This window comes from Pipistrellus hanaki (genome assembly GCF_964339955.1).
Source record: "Pipistrellus hanaki genome assembly, chromosome: 1".
NCBI lineage: Eukaryota > Metazoa > Chordata > Mammalia > Chiroptera > Vespertilionidae > Pipistrellus > Pipistrellus hanaki.
The window spans coordinates 116,506,176-116,526,123 of NC_140503.1; the positions used below are offsets into that span (position 1 = coordinate 116,506,176).

Sequence of the window (19,948 nt, forward strand, 5' to 3'; positions counted from 1 at the left end):
GCAACCAAGGTACATGCCCTTGACCGGAATCGAACCTGGGACCTTTCAGTCCGCAGGCCGACGCTCTATCCACTGAGCCAAACCGGTTCCGCTATGAATTATATTTTATTTTTTTTTTATTCTTTTTAAAATATATTTTATTGATTTTATACAGAGAGGAAGGGAGAGAGATAGAGAGTTAGAAACATCGATGAGAGAGAGTCATCGATCAGCTGCCTCTTGCACACCCCCTACTGGGGATATGCCTGCAACCAAGGTACATGCCCTTGACCGGAATCGAACCGGGGACCCTTCAGTCCCCAAGCCGACACTCTATCCATTGAGCCAAACCGGTCCCGGCTATGAATTATATTTTAATCAGATAAAATAATGAATACTTTTTCACATTGAACTGTACTTGAGAAACTCATTATTTAAATATGGTCAATTGGAATCCTTTTGCAAAATATTGAATAGTTACTAAATAACTGTTCCTTGATTTATCTGTTTTGTAAATTTTTATTATCAGCATATTAGTTTTTCTGTAAATGTAGTTATCTCAAGTCTCAGCCTTCCACAGATACTAATTAAAGATCAGTGATTCTTTAAAAGAAATTTTTTTTAATTGATTTTTTAGGTAGAGAGGAAGGGAGAGAAAGAGATAGAAACATCAATGAGGAGAGAGAGACTCATTGATTGGCTACTTCCTGCATGCCCCACACTGGGAATCGAGCCTGCAACCTAGGCATGTGCCCTGACTGAGAATAAAACTGTGACCACTGGTTCATGTTGATGTTCAACCACTGAGCCATGCCAGCCAGGCGTGATTCATTTTTTAAATGTACTCTTTCTAATGAAGGCAAGTTTTGATTTGTTATTCCCTACGAGATTTGTTAAAATTATCTGAAAATATTGACTGTTTTAGTAATTTTTCTAAAACCCATAAAATAGGGCCTGTTAGGGCACATATAAAAATCAAGGCTTTATCTGAATCCTTTTTCCCCCCAGTATTCCTTTAAAAAAAAAAGGGGGGGTTTTTTGCATAACACCAGGCTGGTTTTTGTTTCATTAATATTGTAATGTTTTGGAATAATGCACTTTATCTGTATAGTTTAATGTATCTTTTTTCTGAAACTTAAAGATTTTCTAAACATTTTTTTTTTAATTTTTATTGTATGGATTCGTTTTAGAGAGAGGGAAAGAGAGAGCACACATGAGAGAGACTTGTTCCATTTATTTATGCATTCATTGGTTGATTTTTATATGTGCCCTAACCAGGGATGGAACTCACAACCTTCGTGTATCAGGACAATATTCTAAACAACTGAGTCCCTGGCCAGGACGATTTTCTGAATATTTTAATAAAAGTTCCTCAAAACTAATTATACTTGTATATGTGCCCTATTCTCATTCTCACTAAGTATTTCCTATTTATATGTTCTCCCAGAATCACTGTATGAAATGATAAGTTCTACTAAAATGATATGTAGGATGCCCTGGAGTATCTATAAACATGCTCTAAATTAATATTTTGAATCTTCTATATTTCTGGACTTGATATTGTTTTGTGTTAGTCTTTTTTCCAATTACCCTTACCTACTTTTTCACAATATTCTCTTAGGATCTAATGAGTTTAGAACAAAATAATTTCCTCATTAGCCTTTGGCAATTTAGTTCTCTAATGCTTCAGTCATGAAACACATCACACCTACACCTTTCTCATTTAGAAAGGGGTTAGAATCTAAAAGGAAAAAGGAACACGCATTTTGAAAAATATTTGGAAACTAGAAGCCCCGTGCATGAAGATTTGTGCTAGAATGGGCCTTCCTTTTCCTGGCTGCCAGCACCCCTTTCCCTCTGGCGGAGCCGCCTTTCCACCTTCCTAGTGGCTCGGAGGCCCAGAGTGGCCAGGGCCTGCGTCCCACCCTGCTCCCCGCTGCTTGGCGGCTGCATATGCAAATTGGCCCCCATATTTGTTGGATTAATTTGCCTATTCACTCCTGATTGTCTGTAGGTGTCGAGAAGGTACGGTCAATTAGCATGTTTGTCTATTATTAGAGAAGATGGCATAAGTCTGGAAATTCAAGAAAATCAACTAGTTCTAATGAAAATGTGTTTCTTTCTAAATTTGCAACACTATTGATGACTTCTTGTGAAAGGTTTTCTGCCATTCTAGAGTTCAGTTGTTTCTGTATTATTGGGAAATATTTACAGAGTTTCTAATATGTCCATCACAGAGATATCAGACTGGTAATATAAGAAAGTCAAGTTAAATGATTCTTTACTTAAAAAACAATCCCCATGTTTTTATTTATAGGAGTTGCTAGATACCTGGACATCTAGATGTAGAAATATCCTATGATATTCTGCTCTCTTCTGTTGCCCTCTGTTGATCCCAGAATTGTAATACTTGAGTGAGAACTGAGTTTCCTTATTATGTTGTACACTTAAGGAAACCCTTGTAAACATAATTCTTCATGAGGTGGGGAGGATAGGGAGAATACAGACTCAGAATAAAATATCATTTAGAAATCAAGATGTTTTGAATTATTGAAGTTTCCCTTAGCTTAAGTTTCTAAAAAAACAAAACAAAAAATTCAACTACAGGTATACTGGGGATATGCAAATGAGCTAAAAGTGTAAATGAGAAAAAATCCTCATCTTTCAGAACAGGAATTCAATGAACATTTAAAATAGATTTGTCAAAGCTGAAAAATATAAAAATTTTAATTATTCCCTCTGTCCATTTAAGGATAAATACTAAAAGAAATTTGCTTTAAAAAAAAAAAAAAAAAAAAGCCCTAGCCAGTTTGACTCCGTGGATAGAGCATTGACCTTCAGACTAAAGGGTCCTGGGATTGATTCTAGTCAAGGATACATACCTCAGTTGCAGGTTTAATTTCTGGCCCTGGTCGGGGCTCATGTGGGAGGCAACCAATGTGGGAGGTATCTCTCGCATATCGATGTTTCTCTCCGTCTCTCCCCATTTCTTTCACTCTCTCTAAAAATCAGTGGAGCCTGGCTGGTGTGGCTCAGTAGTTGAGCACTGACCTATAAACCAGGAGGTTACGGTTGGATTCCCCTTGAGGGAATATGCTTGGGTTTCGGGCTTGATCCCTAGTATGGGCCATGCAGGAGGCAGCCTATCAATGACCTCTCTCTCCTCATTAATGTTCCTATCTCTCTTCCCCTTTCCTTTCCTCTCCAAAATAAATTAAAAATATTAAAAAATAGTAATAAATAAAAATCAATGGGAAAGTATCCTCAGGTGAAAATTAACAAAAAAGAGAGGAAGAGAGGGAAGGAGGAATTATTGTTCTTGAGAAAGAGGTGGGAATAGAAATGGACAGAGGGAACAAAATTTCTTTAGATTAAAAAAAAAAAAGACTTTATCACTACTTATATATTTTTAAACATACTTTTATTGAATTCAGAGAGGGAGAGGGAAAGAGAGATAGAAACATTAATGATGAGAGAGAATCATTGACTGGCTGCCTCTTTCACACCCCCCACTGGAGAGGGAGCCTGAAACCCAGGCATGTGCCCTTGGCCGGAATCAAACCTGGGACCCTTCAGTACTCAGGCCAACGCTCTATCCACTGAGCCAAACCAGTTAGGGCACTATTTATATTTTTAAACGTGTTTACATATACTGCTTTAATTTTAAAAATTATTGTAAAATTAGAGGCTGGTACATGAGAATTCATGCACTGGAGGGGAGGTCTCTCAGTCCAGCCTACCCTCTCTCACAGTCCGGGAGCCCTCAGGGGCAGGAGGTGACCTGGCAATCAGGGGACAGTGACACCCCATCACACCTCTGCTGCTGCCACTGCTGGCAGCACAAGCCTCGGCCGCTCCTGGTTACCTGAGTCTTGGGTGGCCCTGGGTGGCTGGGCAGCCACCATCCGAGGCTTGCCTGCACCTCAGGCCAGCCCTGGGTATCTGGGGGGCTGAGGCAAGTCCGGCCACACCATGTACCTGCCACCCCTCTGGTGGGGCTGACAGGAGTGGGAACTCCAGTGGGGCTGAGGTGCGGCACCTCATGAAAATATTGTACGTATGAGTCCACCATCTGTGGCTATGGGCATCTCCATCTTTGTGACTCTATGATGGTCAATTTGCATATTCCCTCTTTATTATATAGGATATCTTACGATTTCCCTGGAACATTCATATATTTTCAATGATTATTTTTCCCATAGGATTTTATTTTATAATATTAAGATCTAAATCCCAGCCCCACTGGCATGGCTTACTGACTGAGTGTCGACCAATGAACCAGGAGACCATGGTTCAATTCCAGGTCAGGGCACATGCCCAGGTTGAAGGCTTGATCCCCAGTGTGGGGCATGCAGGAGGCAGCTAATCAAAGATTTTCTCTCATCATTGATGTTTCCTTTTGTCTCTCCCTTTCTCTTTCTGAAAGAAACATTTAAAAAAAAAAAAAAAGATCTAAGTCCCAGAACAAATCAGAAATTGACAAAACCAATGTTGTTGTTTATTAAGTATTTTGAGAATATGGATTCCTGGCATTTGTAATGATAAAAGCACATACCTTATTTGTACTTATTCTATATAATAAAAGCCTAATCTGCTCAATGTCCGGTTGTCCGGTGACCAGTTGACTGCTCAACCAATCAAAGCATAATATGCTAATGATATGCTAAGGTCTTTCAACAGCTTGCTATGATGTCCACTCACCACCAGGGTGCAGACAGTCAACTGGTCGACCAGTCACTATGACATGCTCTGACCATCAGGGGGCAGATGTTCTGACCAGTAAGTTAGCTTGCTGCTGGGATCTGGCTGATAGGAACTCAGCAAGATGGGCCAGACATGCCATAGAGCCCCTCCCAGCTGGCTGATCATGCACTGGTGAGGTCCCTTGGTCTGGCCGGGGCCCTCTCACAATCCGGGACCCCTCAAGGGATGTCAGAAAGCCGGTTTCAGCCTGATCACACAGGCCACTCTCCTCGGGAAGGTGCCAGATGCCAGGCTCACAGCTGGTGAGTGCTACTGTGGCAGCAGGAGCCTCTCTCGGTTGGGACCAATTGGGCTTGAGCCTATGGCAGGTGCAGTGGGGACAGGATGAGTGGGAGCAGCAAGCAGGAGCTGCAGGCGGCATTGGGCTGTGGGTTTTGGCCCAATCCTTGCAGGCCACCCAGAGGGACCCCAGCTATGCATGAATTTGTGCACCAGGCCTCGAGTAAATAAATATCCATTATGTTTTAAAAATATATTATAGTAAAGATATTTTTATACCAACCTGACTGGCTGTTTCTTCTTTTCAACATTATAGCTTTTGTATTAGCTGTGGGATCATTTTCAAATGAAAATTCTTCTGTTTCATCATTTTCAAATACATTATTTTCAACCAGTATCTTTTCGGGACTTGGAAATTCCATTTCCTTCTGAAAGTTCCAAGGGTTGTCAAAATTATGTGAGAAATGTTTAAAATGTGGTAAGGTATCAGAATCATCTGTTTTGTCTAAAATTCCTTCCTTGCCTAATTGATCTTCAATTTCCATAATTTTTATTATTTGGGTTTCTTGTTTCTTTTCAGGGTCAAATTCACTTGTTGGAGGATGTTCATGTTTATCTTCTTTCCCCCCTTCTTCTTTCTTTTCACTATATGTTATAATTTTATCTTCTTTGGCATATGCAAAGCCTAGCATATTAAAACCAAAATCAAACCAACGTGGATCTATAATTGAGCTATTGTTAGTGATTGTGTCTTCTTTTTCTGGTAATATTTCTGTACATGGAATTGTGGGTTCTTCTTCAGATGATATGGAATTAGGAACATCTTGTAGTGGTGGATTGCTTTCTTGGGACAATAATTCAGGTCCTGTTTCTTTGCCTCCAAAACCTAAATAATTTGTAAATCCACCGCCAAACCAACCAGTCGGTTGAGGATTGAGAATGTGCTCTGACTCAGATGCTCTGGTCTGTTTCTTTGACACTGTACTGAGTTCTGATTCAGGTTCTTGTTTATGTTCTGTTTGAGGCCCACCATCACTTAATTCCTCTAGGTCCTTCTCATCTTCTGCTGCTATTTTTCTACTTTGAAATGAGCTTTCATGTTCAAAAAATGATTCAAAAGTGATCTCTTCTGCTTGTTCCCTTCCGAATCCAAACCATTCTTTCACATTAGGCACAGCTGTGGACGGTGGGACATAATCCACTTCTGGAATAGGATCCTGTTTCACACTTCCAGCTTCTACTCCTTTCCAATTTTTTGAGTTACTAGTTTTTCTGACATCATCAGGAGCCTCTAATGATGGAAATTGGTCTTCAAACCAAGAACTTTCAGAAACTGAATAAAATCCAGGTTTTCTCTGAAAATCATTTTCATATACACTAGATTTTTGTTCCTTATCATCTTCATCACTATTTAACTCACTATCTTCGTTTTCAAATGCATAGCTTACTCCAAGAAGACAAAGAAAATCAGATTCCTAAAAGGGGAAAAAATTATTATTGACATAAATATACTAAGACGCCTCCTTTCTCCCTAAATTGTTTAAAATGGATGTCTATGCTTTCCCCCAAGACTACACAACTATCTCAACAGCAGAACAAAACCTAAAATCAGATCTCCTGCCAGGCCAATGTGGCTCAGTGGTCGAACATCGACCTATGAACCAAGAGATCTCTATTCTATTCCCTGCCAGTTTGTGGGCTCGGACCCCCCAGTGGGGTATGCAGGTGGCAACCAATCAATGATTTTTCCCTCATCACTGATGTTTCTATTTCTCTCTCCCTCTCCCTTCCCCTATGAAATCAATTATATATAAAAATCAGAACTCCTCTCTCAAACACTATCAACTGTATCACAACTGAATTCTCAGGTTACTGATATAAACTAAATGAAGATCATTTTACATTAGGATTTACTTGTTACCAAATAGTTGAAGAATTTGAGAAGTAGAGGCAAGTCTTTGAGTATACTCAGCAAATAAACTCTGATGAAAAGGCATACGTATCAATAAAATCTTGTTCCTCCTAAGAGTGCACTGAATGGACACCCGTGTTGTTTGGTAATCTGAGGGAAGGGAATTTCACACACATGGTCACAGCTCAGACAGACCAGAGACTCTAACGCATGAAGGCCTGAATAAAATTGCACTAAGATATTTAGACTTCTTTTATTGAGATATTGCATATAGCCCATAGAGGTACAGACACCCTTTCTCATCTCACAGAACAATAAAATCATCAAGAAGAAAAATAGTAAAGCTATTATTTTTTAATCTGAACTATCTAACTGATATGCACTGCTCTTTGAATATTGCATGAGAATAATGCCAAAATTTCTAAAAAATAAACTTCAGAATTGTAATTTTACAATATGTTTTTGGCACTGCAATATAGTGATTAAGAACAAACTCCAGCCAAAGCCAGTTTGGCTCAGTGGTAGAGCGTCAGTCTGCGGACTGAAAGGTCCTAGGTTCGATTCCGGTCAGGGGCATGTACGTACATTGGTTGCGGGCACATCCCCGGTAGGGGGTGTGCAAGAGGCAGCTGGTTGATGTTTCTCTCTCATCGATGTTTCTAGCTCTCTATCTCTCTCCCTTCCTCTCTGTAAAAAATCAACAAAATATATTAAAAAAAAGAACAAACTCCAGAACCAAATCCTCTGAGTTCAAATCCTGACTCTGCCATTTGCTAGTTCTGTGACCTTGAGGAAATTATATGACCTTTCTGTGCCTCAGTATTATCATCTGTAAAATGAGACTAATGATAGTACTTACTGTAGAGGGATGTTTTGAGGATTAAATTAATCAAGTGCTTAGAACAATAAATATCTCTCGTATAATCTACCAGTGGTCGGCAAACTCATTAGTCAACAGAGCCAAATATCAACAATACAACAACTGAAATTTCTTTTCAGAGCCAATTTTTAAAAAATATATATATATTTTTTTATTTTTTACAAAGGGGAAGAGAAAGAGATAGAGAGAGAAACATTGATCAGCTGCCTCCTGCGCACTCCCCACTGGGTATGTGCCTGCAACCAAGGTACATGCCCTTGACTGGAATCGAACCTGGGACCTTTGAGTCCTCAGGCCGACACTCTACCCACTGAGCCAAACCGGTTAGGATGAGAGCCAAAATTTTTAAACTTAAACTATATAGGTAGGTACATTGTTATTAACTTAATGATCTGGCCTTTGCTAAAAACTCAAGGGGCAAAATAGCGGCATGTGGCTCGCCAGCCGCAGTTCGCTGACCAGGGCACTAGCCTAACCTAGATCAAGGGTACACTACCCCAAGTGAGCCAGTAATGCAAGAGTATATACTAGTAAAGGCCCAGCCTCTTTTCAAAAAATATTTTTTATTGATTTTTTACAGAAAGGAAGAGAGAGAGAGAGAGGGACAGAGAGTTAGAAACATCGATGAGAGAGAAATATCGATTCAGCTGTCTCCTGCACACTCCCTACTGGGGATGTGCCTGCAACCAAGGTACATGCCCTTGACTGGAATCAAACCTGGGACCTTTCATTCCACAGTCCAACGCCCTATCCACTGAGCCAAACTGGTCAGGGCAAGGCCCAACATCTTGCCTCTATTAAGGACAACTCTGAAAGAACATCCCAGCTTCAGAGTTCTTTATCAAATCTACTGAGATCTTTGTTGCAACAGCATCACAGTTCAGCTTCTCTGTCTGCCCAATTCTCTCTTTTCTTTTGTTCTCTCACAGGTGATATTATTCCAGGAAGATTCCACAGTGAACTTCTTGAATGCAAAGATCCATCTCGGAGTCTATTTCCCAAGGAACTTGACCTAAGAATTTGAGGCTTCTTTATGTTCACTATCTGCCCTGCACTGTGCCAGTTGCTGAAATTCTATAGTAAACAATAGGGAAAAGGTAATTATAAGTTGTGATAAATGCTATGGAGGAAATAAAGGAAAGTGGTGATTAAGAAGCATAAAAATCATCGATGGCCTCGCAGATGTACTGATGTTTAAGCTGTGACCTAAGAGATAAGAAGGAACTAATCCAGTGAAAAGTTTGGGGAAAGCATTTCACCCAGAGGGAATGGCCTGTTGGGGTCTCTGGGAAGGGGGAAAGTTTGGCAGGTTGTAAGAACAGCCAACACACCCATGGAGCCAGGAGCATCATGAGTGAGGGGAGAATGTTGCATAAGACAAGGTCAGCAAGGGGGACAAGTGAGTTCCTGTAGAACCAGGGGAAAGAGTCAGGGCTTGATTCCAGGTTCAATGAAAAGCCACAAAAGGACTTTAACCCAAAGGAATGGCATGACCTGACTTTTAACTTTTTTGTTTTTGTTTTTTAATATCCTTTGCTGTTTGAAGAATGGGTTGGGAGGGGGCCAAAGTAGAGGACAGGGTGTCGGTTAGAAGGCTATTGTATTCTAATTAAGAGAAGCCTTTGATTAGGGTTAAGGGGGAGAATGAGAATGATGAGCAGACAATATAGTCCAGAAAAATTTTGAAGATAGAACTAATGGGACCAGCAATTATACAATAAATGGACAGTTAATCCCATAATTTGTGTTGGGCAGAGGCCAGATAATACAATAGATAGTCTGCTTAACTAGGCAGAATCACTTCACACTGACTTCATGAAACAAACTGGCTTAACCTGGAATCTAAATTAAATGAGCTAATAAAATCCACATATTGAAATTGAAAAGATACCTTCTCTCTCTCTCTCTCTCTCTCTCTCTCTCTCTCTCTCTCTCTCTCTCTCTCTCTCTCTCTCTGTCCTTCCCTCCCTCCTACCCCCAAATCAGGTAAAATTTTAAAAAGAGAAGTTATTTTCTGATTCCCTTTCTCATTATCAAGCCCAACATTATCAAGCTTATTAAAAACTCTAACAAAAAAAGAGGTTATGATACTTACAGAGAGTGCTAACCTAAAAATAAAAGGCCTTTCAAAGTAACAGGCATCGAGCATTTACTTGAGATTTTAAAAAATGAATAGCTATTCAGGAATTACTTATTTGGGCAGAAACCCAAATGGTGTTATGACTAAAAGACAAAGGCAAGGGCATATTTGAGAAAGGGGCAATTACATAGATAGTAGAAAGGCCTTCTGTTGGAGCAGATAAGCTAAGGCAGTGATGCTAATTCTAAACAATGTTTTTAATTTTAGTCCTGTAGTCATAATATCTGCTCTCTTCTTATCCTTGTTATCTTTGGACACAATGTTGCTTAGGCCCAGTCCAAAGGTTATTTTACCCTGTTCTAATATTCCAAAGTTTTGAGGCATACGACATGAAACGCAGTTCCTCTAGGTTTGCAGCTATGGCTGTATTTTATTTTATTTTATTTTATTTTATTTTATTTATTTAATTATTTTTATTAAATTATTATCTGTGTACATATTTTACCATTGCCCCCCCCCCTCCGTACATACCCACTCTCCCCAGAGTTTTGGGTCCATTGGTTGTACTTATATGCATGTATACAAGTCCTTCGGTATGGCTGTATTTTAAAGCGGCTCCAATTATATTATTTCCTTTTTTTTTTTTAATATATTTTATTGATTTTGTACAGAGAGGAAGGGAGAGAAATAGAGAGTTAGAAACATCAATGAGAGAGAGTCATCGATCAGCTGCCTTTTGCACACCCCCTACTGGGGATATGCCCGCAACTAAGGTACATGCCCTTGACCGGAATCAAACCCGGGACCTTTCAGTCCCCAAGCCGACGCTCTATCCATTGAACCAAACCGGTTGCGGCTATTATTTTCCTTTTTAAAAAAATATATTTTTATTGATTTCAGAGAGGAAGAGAGAGAAATGGAAACATCAATGATGAGGAAGAATCATTGATCGGCTGCCTCCTGGGACTGAGCCTGCAACCCGGGCATGTGCCCTTGACTGGAATCAAACTCAGTACCTTTCAGTTTGCAGGGCAACGTTCTATCCACTGAGCTAAACAGGCCAGGGCTATACTATTTTTCTTAACAAGAGTGTTAATGAAAATTAAAATTTGTCCTTGTAGGATAATACCATTAGCAATAATATCTAACACTTACCCTGGGCTTTCTAGTACTAAAGTATGTTCCATGTAGGTTATATATGCTTACATTCCTCAATAAATTTATGAGGTAGCACTATATTATAATCATCCTCATTTTACAGATGAGACAATTAAGGCTCACAGGATCACAAAGCTACTTAGTGGCTGACTCAGGCTTTGAACTCAGTCACCTCCAGAATCCATGCTCTTAACCACTACACTCTGCAACTTTGTTAATTTTTCAAAAAGCAAAGCTTTGCTGGTCATAACTTTGTCTTACCTAATTTTACTCACACAATCAAGCTATTCCTAAAGTGAGTTCTCTGATCAACTATTTTATTGTATTCACTATATAAAATATATAACCAAGGAGCACTTATACTTCAGAAAACTATTTTAGCCAAGAAATTTTAAATTCAATTAATAACCATAATGAATTTACTCACTTTGGTTGGTATTTGAATTTCCTCGTGTACAAATACCTCTTCAATCTGGACTGCATCTCTGGGGAAATATCCAAAGTCCTTTCCTTTCTAAAAAAAAAAAAAAAAAAAAAAAAATTAAGAAAAAGGATTAGCAAGGAAGAATGCTCATAGCAGTAATAACAATTAAACCTAATTTTGCCCATATCCTTGGCTTTCATCTATAATATTTTAAATCACAAATATTAATTGGCTTTCATTTGCCATCTAAAAGAAAGTGAGTGAAATAATATCCCTTTGGTATTCAAAAGAAACAGCATTACTAGGAGGGAACAAAGAGCCAGGCTGTAAAATGCCCCCCCCCCCTTTTTTCCCCAAACTTCAGAGGGAAAACCTTTCATATCCTCCTTTTCTTCCTTTTTGTGCTCCCTGGTGACCTTCCCTGCCCAGGTGGACCACGGATTTACACCAGCAAACTGGGGATATCTACGGCCAGGGAATGGGGTAGTAGCCACGCTAGACAGAGCAGTGACATACTCCTCATTTTCAGGATGTCAAAATCAGGAAAACGGTTTAAACTCTGAAGGGCCAGGAGAGTTTCATCCAGACGATAAAGATCGTTGAATCCTCCAGGGAGGATTTGGTTCGGTTTAACTTTTCTGGGGCCAGCCTGGTAACAGAGACCATCTGAATCCAGCTTCAGTGCACATAGGATGTCCCTGGAGAGTGACACTCAACACACTCATTCTCAGCCCATTTCTTATCCCTATCAAGGTTTAAAGACCATCTTTCTGTCTCTCTTCCTTTTTGTTTTGTATGTTCTCCCCCCACACGCACACACCTTTTTTTTCTTTATTGATTAAAGTATTATATGTGTCCTTATCCCCTCCTTGCCTGCCCACCCCACCACACCCACCCTGGCTCCTGCCCTCACCCCCCTGGTGTCTGTGTCCATTGGTCAGGTTTATATGCATGCATACAAGTCCTTTGGTTGATCTCTCCCCCTTACCCCATCCTCCCCTACCTTCCCTCTGACACAGGGTCTGATCTGATCGATGCTTCTCTGAAAAACCATCTTTCTTTTGGTCTTTTGATCCAGCACTATTATACCTCCATTGTAATTCTTCCACATGGCGGACGAAGCAAGTGTTTGGAAACTGACAGCCTGTGAGTGAACTCTACAGTGAGGTTCCTTAAACAGTTACTGCCTGAACTAAACACAGCCTGCACAAAGCTGAGTGTGCTTGAAACTTCACCCTGGCTCCACACATTCCACACTGCTCTTGTGCAGAACTATCATTTTCACACATAGTAAACAAAGACAGAACGCTTGCTTTTCCTGTGATGATACCTACTACGTAATTTTTCTTACAGCTGCATTGGGCGCCTCCAATCCTTTCAAAACGTAGACTGGCTTGCTTAAGGGACCATAGTAGTAAGGAAAATAGGCAGTGGCAGAGGCCAGGCAAACAATTGTGGCTGGTGACATTCAGAGTTTCAGGCATAAAGCCCCTGATGCTGAAAAGCAGGACAGATCCAAATACAATTTGCTCCTTCAAATAGTGATCACAGAAGTCACACAAAAGAGAGATTTGATGCATATACAATATGGAAATGATGTATGTATCAGGTTGGTCACGCTTGTTCAGCTTGGGAGTAAAATGGCTTATAAGCATCCTTTCATTATAGAGCATAATGATACAATCAAAGATGCTATTTTCAAGTGAAAACACTAATCATTAATTTTTCTATTATATATGAGAGAGAATGTATTAATTTTTCTGTTATATCTGGCTTCTAGGAATCTCAGTGTAATAGGACTTTGGGCCAAATAGAAGGCTCTCCCAGTTTTTTTCCATAAAAAGTCTTCCCTAGATAGCTATCTGAGGACCTTTTCAATAACAACTCAGTCCTTTATTTGCTCAGAAAGGCATGCCTTTTAATCTCATTAACTAAAACTTCCCAGTCTCTCTTAAGCCTAGTCATTCCATAATCTCCATTGGCACTTCTAAAGTCTCTCCAAAAAAATATGTAATCTAGGTTCAAAAATAATGCATGCTATGTAAAAATAATTTCAAGACACTCTTAGACTTCTATCCTAGCCAGACTGCCTTCCCAAAAGCTACTTTATAGAAATTTTGAAACTAACACTAGACATGACCATTTAAAAAATATATATTTTATTGATTTAAAAAAAAAAAAAAAGGAGAGTGATAGAAACATCGATCAGAGAGAAAAACATTGATCAGCTGCCTCCTGCACACCTCCTACTGGGGATGTGCCCGAAACTAAGGTACATGCCCCTGACCAGAATTGAACCCGGGACCCTTCAGTGTGCAGGCCGATGCTCTATCCACTGAGCCAAATCGGCCAGGGCAACATGACCATTTTTTGTTTGCCTAAATATGTTATAGGTTTGGCCCTCGCTGGGTAGCTCAGTTGATTGGAGCACCCTCCCAATGTGCCAAGGTTGCAGGTTGGACTTCAAGAAACTTATATTTAATTTTATTCCTCTTAGATACACCCCCTCTCCCCCACCCAGACCCAGCACATACAAGGTTCCCAGACAGAGCAAATACAAGAGGCAACCAGTGAATGCATAAATAAGAGAAACAGCAAGTCAGTGTTTCTCTCTCTCTCTCTCTCCTTTCCTTTCTCTCAAATCAATAAATAAAAAAATGTTTTTAAATGTTAAATCTGATAAGGGATATATATAGTTCCTTTAGAGATGTTAAATCTGATAAGGGATATATATAGTTCCTTTAGAGATGATAAGCAGGCATCCTTATGTAAGCTGGCCATTTATTCTTCATTCAATTTTTACGATTAGATACTTACGCTTCCTGCCCACAAGTCTTCCCTTTCTCCTGCAAGTTTAACATAAACAGATATTTCTTCTCCCTTCGTGAAGTTCAGGTATAGGCAGTCAGGTCCTCTGTAATCTCTCATGGCTAAAACTCTGCTTATTAAAGCTATATAGAGAGGTAAAGAAAAACACAATTTAATTAAAATGCTATTTCTTTCCCTCCCATCTTGCGTTCCTCCAGTCCATCCTGTGTATTTCCAAATGCTAATTTCTTCTTACCAAAAATAGACTTCCTGCTGCACAAAGAATCAACTTAAAACTTGTTGGCTCAGTATCAAGTCTGTCCACAACCTGGTCTTCCCTCCTTAGAGGCCTGGTGCATGAAAATTCATGCACTGGAAAGGGGTTCTCTCAGCCTGGCCTGCCCCTTCTCACAGTCCGGGAGCTCTCAAGGGTGGAAGGCAACCTGACAATCAGGGGAAGGCGATGCCCCCTCACACCTCTGCTGCTGCCACTGCCGGCAGCGCAAGCCTCACTGGGCTGGCCCTGGTTATCTGAGCCTCTGGTGGCCCTGGGCAGCTGAGCAGCTACCATCTGAGGCTTGCCTAAGCCTCAGGTCAGCCTTGGGTGGCTGGGGGGCTGAGAGGACTAGGGGACTCCAGAGGCAGGTGCATGACAAGACTGAGGGGACTGGGCACGGCCATCTTGTGGCTGTGGGCGCCACTATCTTTGAGGGTGGGGCAGTCAATTAGCATATTCCCTCCTTATTGGTTGTGGGCACCACCATATTTGAGGCCAGGGCAGTCAATTAGCATATTCCCTCTTTATTAGATAGAATGACTTTCTCTTACTCCTTTAAGAGTAAGGTGTCCATTGTCCCTGGAATGTGTCATCATCATTCTCCAGAGAACAGGGAAAGGAAAGGAAAGAAAAGATAGTGTTTTTCCTGGTACCTATATATTCAAGGCATTTTGATGAGTTCTTTAAAATATTTATCTTGTTAAATCCCCAAAACAGACCTATGAGGTATAATATAAGTTTCAGTATTAATAAGTTTCAGTTAATAAGTTTCAGTATTGTACCTCTGAGTTACAATATATGAAACTTGGCTTAAGAATCAGAGAACTGGCCTCACAGGTAATAAATGGTGGAACAAGATTTGCATCGAGGTTCTTTCACTGTAACAACCACCTCCCATATCCTGAGCTTCTCTTTCCTCTATTTCCTTAGAAACCTTTCAGTTTCTTTTTACAATGAACTCATATCTGCTTCCTCTATGACACATCCCTAACCTATCTAGCTTACTCTGCCCTTCTCTGACATTCAATATTACTTATTATCCTTATATTGTATTAGTATTTACTTTCTTGTCACTATTCACTAGAATGAAAATTCCTGGACTTCAAGAAACTTATCTTATATTTAATTTTATTCCTCTTAGATACAACCCCCCCTATCCAGACCCAGTACATAGTATGCCCTCAATAACTGAATGATCATAATTATATATACTAGATTTTACATGTAAAGTAATGTATATTACCAAATTAACTATTATAAGTATACTAACATGTAAAACATTTTAATTAAGCTATGCAATTAAAGTTAAAATAACATTAGAAATTACTATAAATTTGAATGTTCCCATTCCAGGCCCTGTGTCTGTCCCCAAAGGAAAATGAGGTTGTAAATAGGGAAAGGAAGATTATTACTATTACAAAATATCATCTAGTAAACCTTCTCCATATATTAAAGTGCATATCCAAATGGTTAAAGAAAATTCATAAACAAATTTATTTATAAAATATCTGTTTACACCAATAATATTTCCCATTTTTAATATATATGAAGTTCAGGTGTAGACAGTCAGGTTACAAATCAGAAATAATTCTCTCATACTGGAGAGACAGAACTTATTAAAAGCAATTATGATATTGGGATGGAATTCCTTTTTTTTTTTTTTAACTGCATCACCATTTTATTGTCTGGAATTTATTTTGCACCAGAATGCTAATAACAAAGAATAAAATAGGCTCTTAAGCAATAAACTAAAATTAATTTATCTTTGTAGAAGATAAAGATGTTTAATATTCAAGGATATAAGTTAAATTATATACTCAAATACTGATTTCAGTATCTTTACCTAGGCGAACACAAATTATTGTTTGATAAAGTTTTGACAATTAATCCTAATGATCTGAAATAACATTTTCATAAAATTCATGAAAATTAGAAAGAAACTAAAAACCATAAGAACTTCATAAATCAAGAATTATCCATCATGGGGGAGAAAGGAGTCATCTGTAATACTTTCAATAATAAAGATAAAGTTTTAAAAAACATGAGGAGAAAAAAAGAACTATCCATCAAATGGCTTGATATCTTTCTAAATGTAAATAAATTATATTTATCCTAAAAAAAATAGTAAAAGTGCTCATTAGTTTGATTTTTGAGGTCTGGATTAATATCTTCAAATTTTCTGATATATCTATATATCGGGTTGATATTTGCCCATTTGTATATTTACAATAAAAGCTATCATAAAATGCTTTGCTCCAGCATTTTCTTTTTATATTTAACTCTGCTTTATAATTAAAAATATTTTTCAATGATATTAATGCTTTCTTTTATGTTTACAATGACATTTTATGTCATTTCAGAGCCTTGGTTTAAGAGGAAGGGAAGAAAAAAAAAGGAAAGAAAACTTACTTTCGCATTCCACGTCAGCACATTTCTTAAAGTTGGCCAGCAGTTTTGTGCCTTCCAGACACTTCATCAGAGAAAGAACCAAAACGAGGATTCTGTGAACTCCAATCTCCGCCATGCTCAAACAAGCAGGAATCCCAAACGAGGTTTAAGCCGATTGTTTGGACTGGAGATGTGCCAGCCAAAACAGGAGATACCCCACTCTCTTTACTAAATATCAGAGGGAAAGTTTAATCCCTGGATAACTACATTTTTTTGGCCCGTGTTTAGGCTTAATTTGAGAGACAAACACTCTCTGTTCTCAATCTGCAGTGTCAGGTATCTAGATAATACTTGGGGGTTAATAATTAATAGGGATTTCTAGCTGGACTTGTGTCTTACAAAGATAGCCCACGTAAACCGCCCTCACTTAAAGGCACCTTGCATTCAACATTTTTGAAACAGGCCTCCACAAAAAGGTAGTTTGCCTCTTTCGGTTCAAATCTTAGGTAAATCAATCAACAAGTACAAACAGTATTTGCTGCGTGCAAATATCAGCACCAATGGAGATAGTGTGTATTAGATGTAGAAGCAGTAAAAATTTGGTTAAGAATGGTTTTGCCCTGACCAGGTAGCTCAGTTGTTTAGAGCATCCTCCTGATTGATAGGCCAAGGTGGTGGGTTTGATCCCCTGTCGAGTACATAGAAGAAGCAATGAATGCATAAATAAGTGGAACAACAAATCGATGTTTTTCTCTCTTTCTCTCAAAATCAATAAATTAAAAAATGTTTTTGAAAAATAAATGATGAGACTTATTTGACAAAATGTTTCATTTTCATATTTGTTTAAAAAAAACCTTTAGCCCTGCCCAGGAGGTCACAGTTCAATTCCAGGTTAGGGCACATGTCGGCTTCTGGGGCTCGGGCGTGCAGGAGGCAGCTGATCAATGATTGTCTCATATTGATGTTTCTCTCGCTCCTCTCCCTTCCTCCCTGAAATTAATAAAAATATATTTAAAAAAATTAAAATTAAAAAACTGTTAGTGTTACCATGAAGTTGAAACTTGTATTTAGTTAAAAATAATAGTTAGCCGAAACTGGTTTGGCTCAGTGGTAGAGCGTCGGTCTGCGGACTGAAAGGTCCAGGGTTTGATTCCAGTCAAGGGCATGTACTTTGGCGGCTGGTCAATGTTTCTCTCTCATTGATGTTTCTGGCTCTCTCTCTCCCTTCCTCTCTGTAAAAATCAATAAAATATATTAAATAATAATAATAATAATAATAATAATAATAATAATAATAAAATAATAATAGTTAAAATGTAGTAAGTACTTACTATGTTCCAGGTACTGTCTTAGAAATTTAAAAATATTATCTGATTTAACCCTCACACCATCTCTCTAAGTAATATTATCATCCCCATTTTTGTATATGAAGAAAGGTACATAGATAGGGTTAAAGGACTTGCCCAGTATCACAGTGAGTAGAGAGGAAACCTAAACCCAGGAACTATTATGACTTTCCCTACTCATAACCACTAGGATTTCCTAACAAGAATAAAGTCATCTGCCACAGAAAGATGTCTACTTCATCTGCAGCAGTACTATTCCAGAGCAGCAGGTAGAGTATTATTCCATTTGTTGAAAATTCTATGCATATTTCTTTCTTTTTTTTCTTTATTGATTAAGATATCACATATTTGACCTAATCCTCCCCATCCCAAAACCCTTCCCAACCATTCTCCTACCCCCTGTTGTCCGTGACCACTGGTTAGGCTCATATGCATGCACACAAATCCTTTGGTTGATCTCTCTGCCTTATTCCCAACCTCCCATGTATGTTTTACATGGGTGTCTTGCTGTTAGCATTACAAATGAAAGTTAATTTTCTAAAGTAAACATTTTCTAGATGTAATTTCCTTACAGGATATTTGTCCTTACATGATATTCTTCTACTATCCCCCCCCCCTTTTTTTTTTACTTAAATAGTAGGAGGATTTTGGAAATTTTATATGTAGTCTTGATGCTTTTGAATTTTAATTTTTTTGCACTAAAATATGACTGCTTTAGGTTCATTACATGTTATGCAATTTTACCATGAGATGAACTACCAATGAAATTTTTAGTTAACACTTTAGGAACAGCTTTTTGTCCAGTACAATTAATTTTTCTATAATATTCGCTTATTTCAATTAGCCAATTTCAATTAGCCTGAAAACTTGACTACTATTTTACTGTCAAATTTAATATCTAGCAACAATCTTATTATACTCTGTAAATATTAGTGGAAAGGATTATTTGCCTTCTTGAGTAGGCCCTGAGCATTCCTGGTGGTAGGCTGGGTTTAGATATCAAAAACCCACTTCCCGGAGAGAATCCAAGATGGCTGCTCGGGTAGACACCTAACCGCAGCAGCACACAACAATTTCAATGGAATACAACTAAAATGTAGAGTGGACATCGCCCAGAGCTACAGGTAGTCGACTGACTGAAAATTCTACAACAAGAAGGAAAGAGAAAACCAGAAGGAAAATCAGAGGAGCTGAAAAAAAAAGCCTAAGGTACGGAGACATGCTGCGCGCCCGCACCCACGCACGCGCGGAGAGGTCGCAGCTGGAAAGGAGGAGAGGGCTGGGTGCTGCCTGGCGTTCCCTAGCAGGAAGGAAATAAAACCCCCAGCCTGGGCTGAACCCCCGAACCGGCAGCGCTGAGCCCCAAGTTATGGGCCAGACCCTGGGGACCCAGGCTCCGGCAGGGGGAGACGGGGCTGTGAGGTGGAATCCCAGGCGAGCAGCGAAAAGCAGGGCCCCCGGAGTCACGTGCACGTTGCACACAGAGGACTGAATGTTGACTCTGATGCTGGATTACCCTAGCTGGAAGGAACAGGGCCTCCGGCGGCGCTGAGCCTCAGTCCGGACTGCTCTGAACCCCAGTTCTGGGCCAATCCCTGGGGACCCAGGCTCAAGTAGAGGGAGCGGGGCTGTGAGGTGGAGTCCTGGGAGAGCAGCGAGAGGCCGAGCCCCCGGAGTAGCGCACATTGCTTGAAAGGGAAGGAATGTTGACTC

General features: G+C 39.4%; 1 protein-coding gene and 1 pseudogene across 3 annotated transcripts in view; one reads left to right on the forward strand and one right to left on the reverse strand.

The window, feature by feature from the left end:
• MIA2 (MIA SH3 domain ER export factor 2) overlaps nucleotides 1-17,220 on the reverse strand; it is a 95,866-nt gene extending 78,646 nt beyond the window's left edge. The window contains exons 1-4 of one of the 2 annotated variants that reach the window (XM_084867170.1): nucleotides 16,911-17,220; nucleotides 14,234-14,367; nucleotides 11,420-11,506; nucleotides 5,246-6,437 (exon numbers count right to left, since the gene is read on the reverse strand). In XM_084867170.1, the coding sequence (XP_084723296.1) occupies nucleotides 5,246-6,437; nucleotides 11,420-11,506; nucleotides 14,234-14,367; nucleotides 16,911-17,025 (1,528 nt within the window). In that variant the 5' untranslated portion in view covers nucleotides 17,026-17,220. The remainder of the gene's footprint in view (nucleotides 1-5,245; nucleotides 6,438-11,419; nucleotides 11,507-14,233; nucleotides 14,368-16,910) is intronic. The other variant, XM_084867173.1, reaches the window with a different exon arrangement.
• Nucleotides 1-19,948, forward strand: part of LOC311620775 (neurofilament light polypeptide-like) — a 1,158,328-nt pseudogene that overhangs the window by 864,584 nt on the left and 273,796 nt on the right. The gene's annotated exons all lie outside the window — the stretch shown is intronic.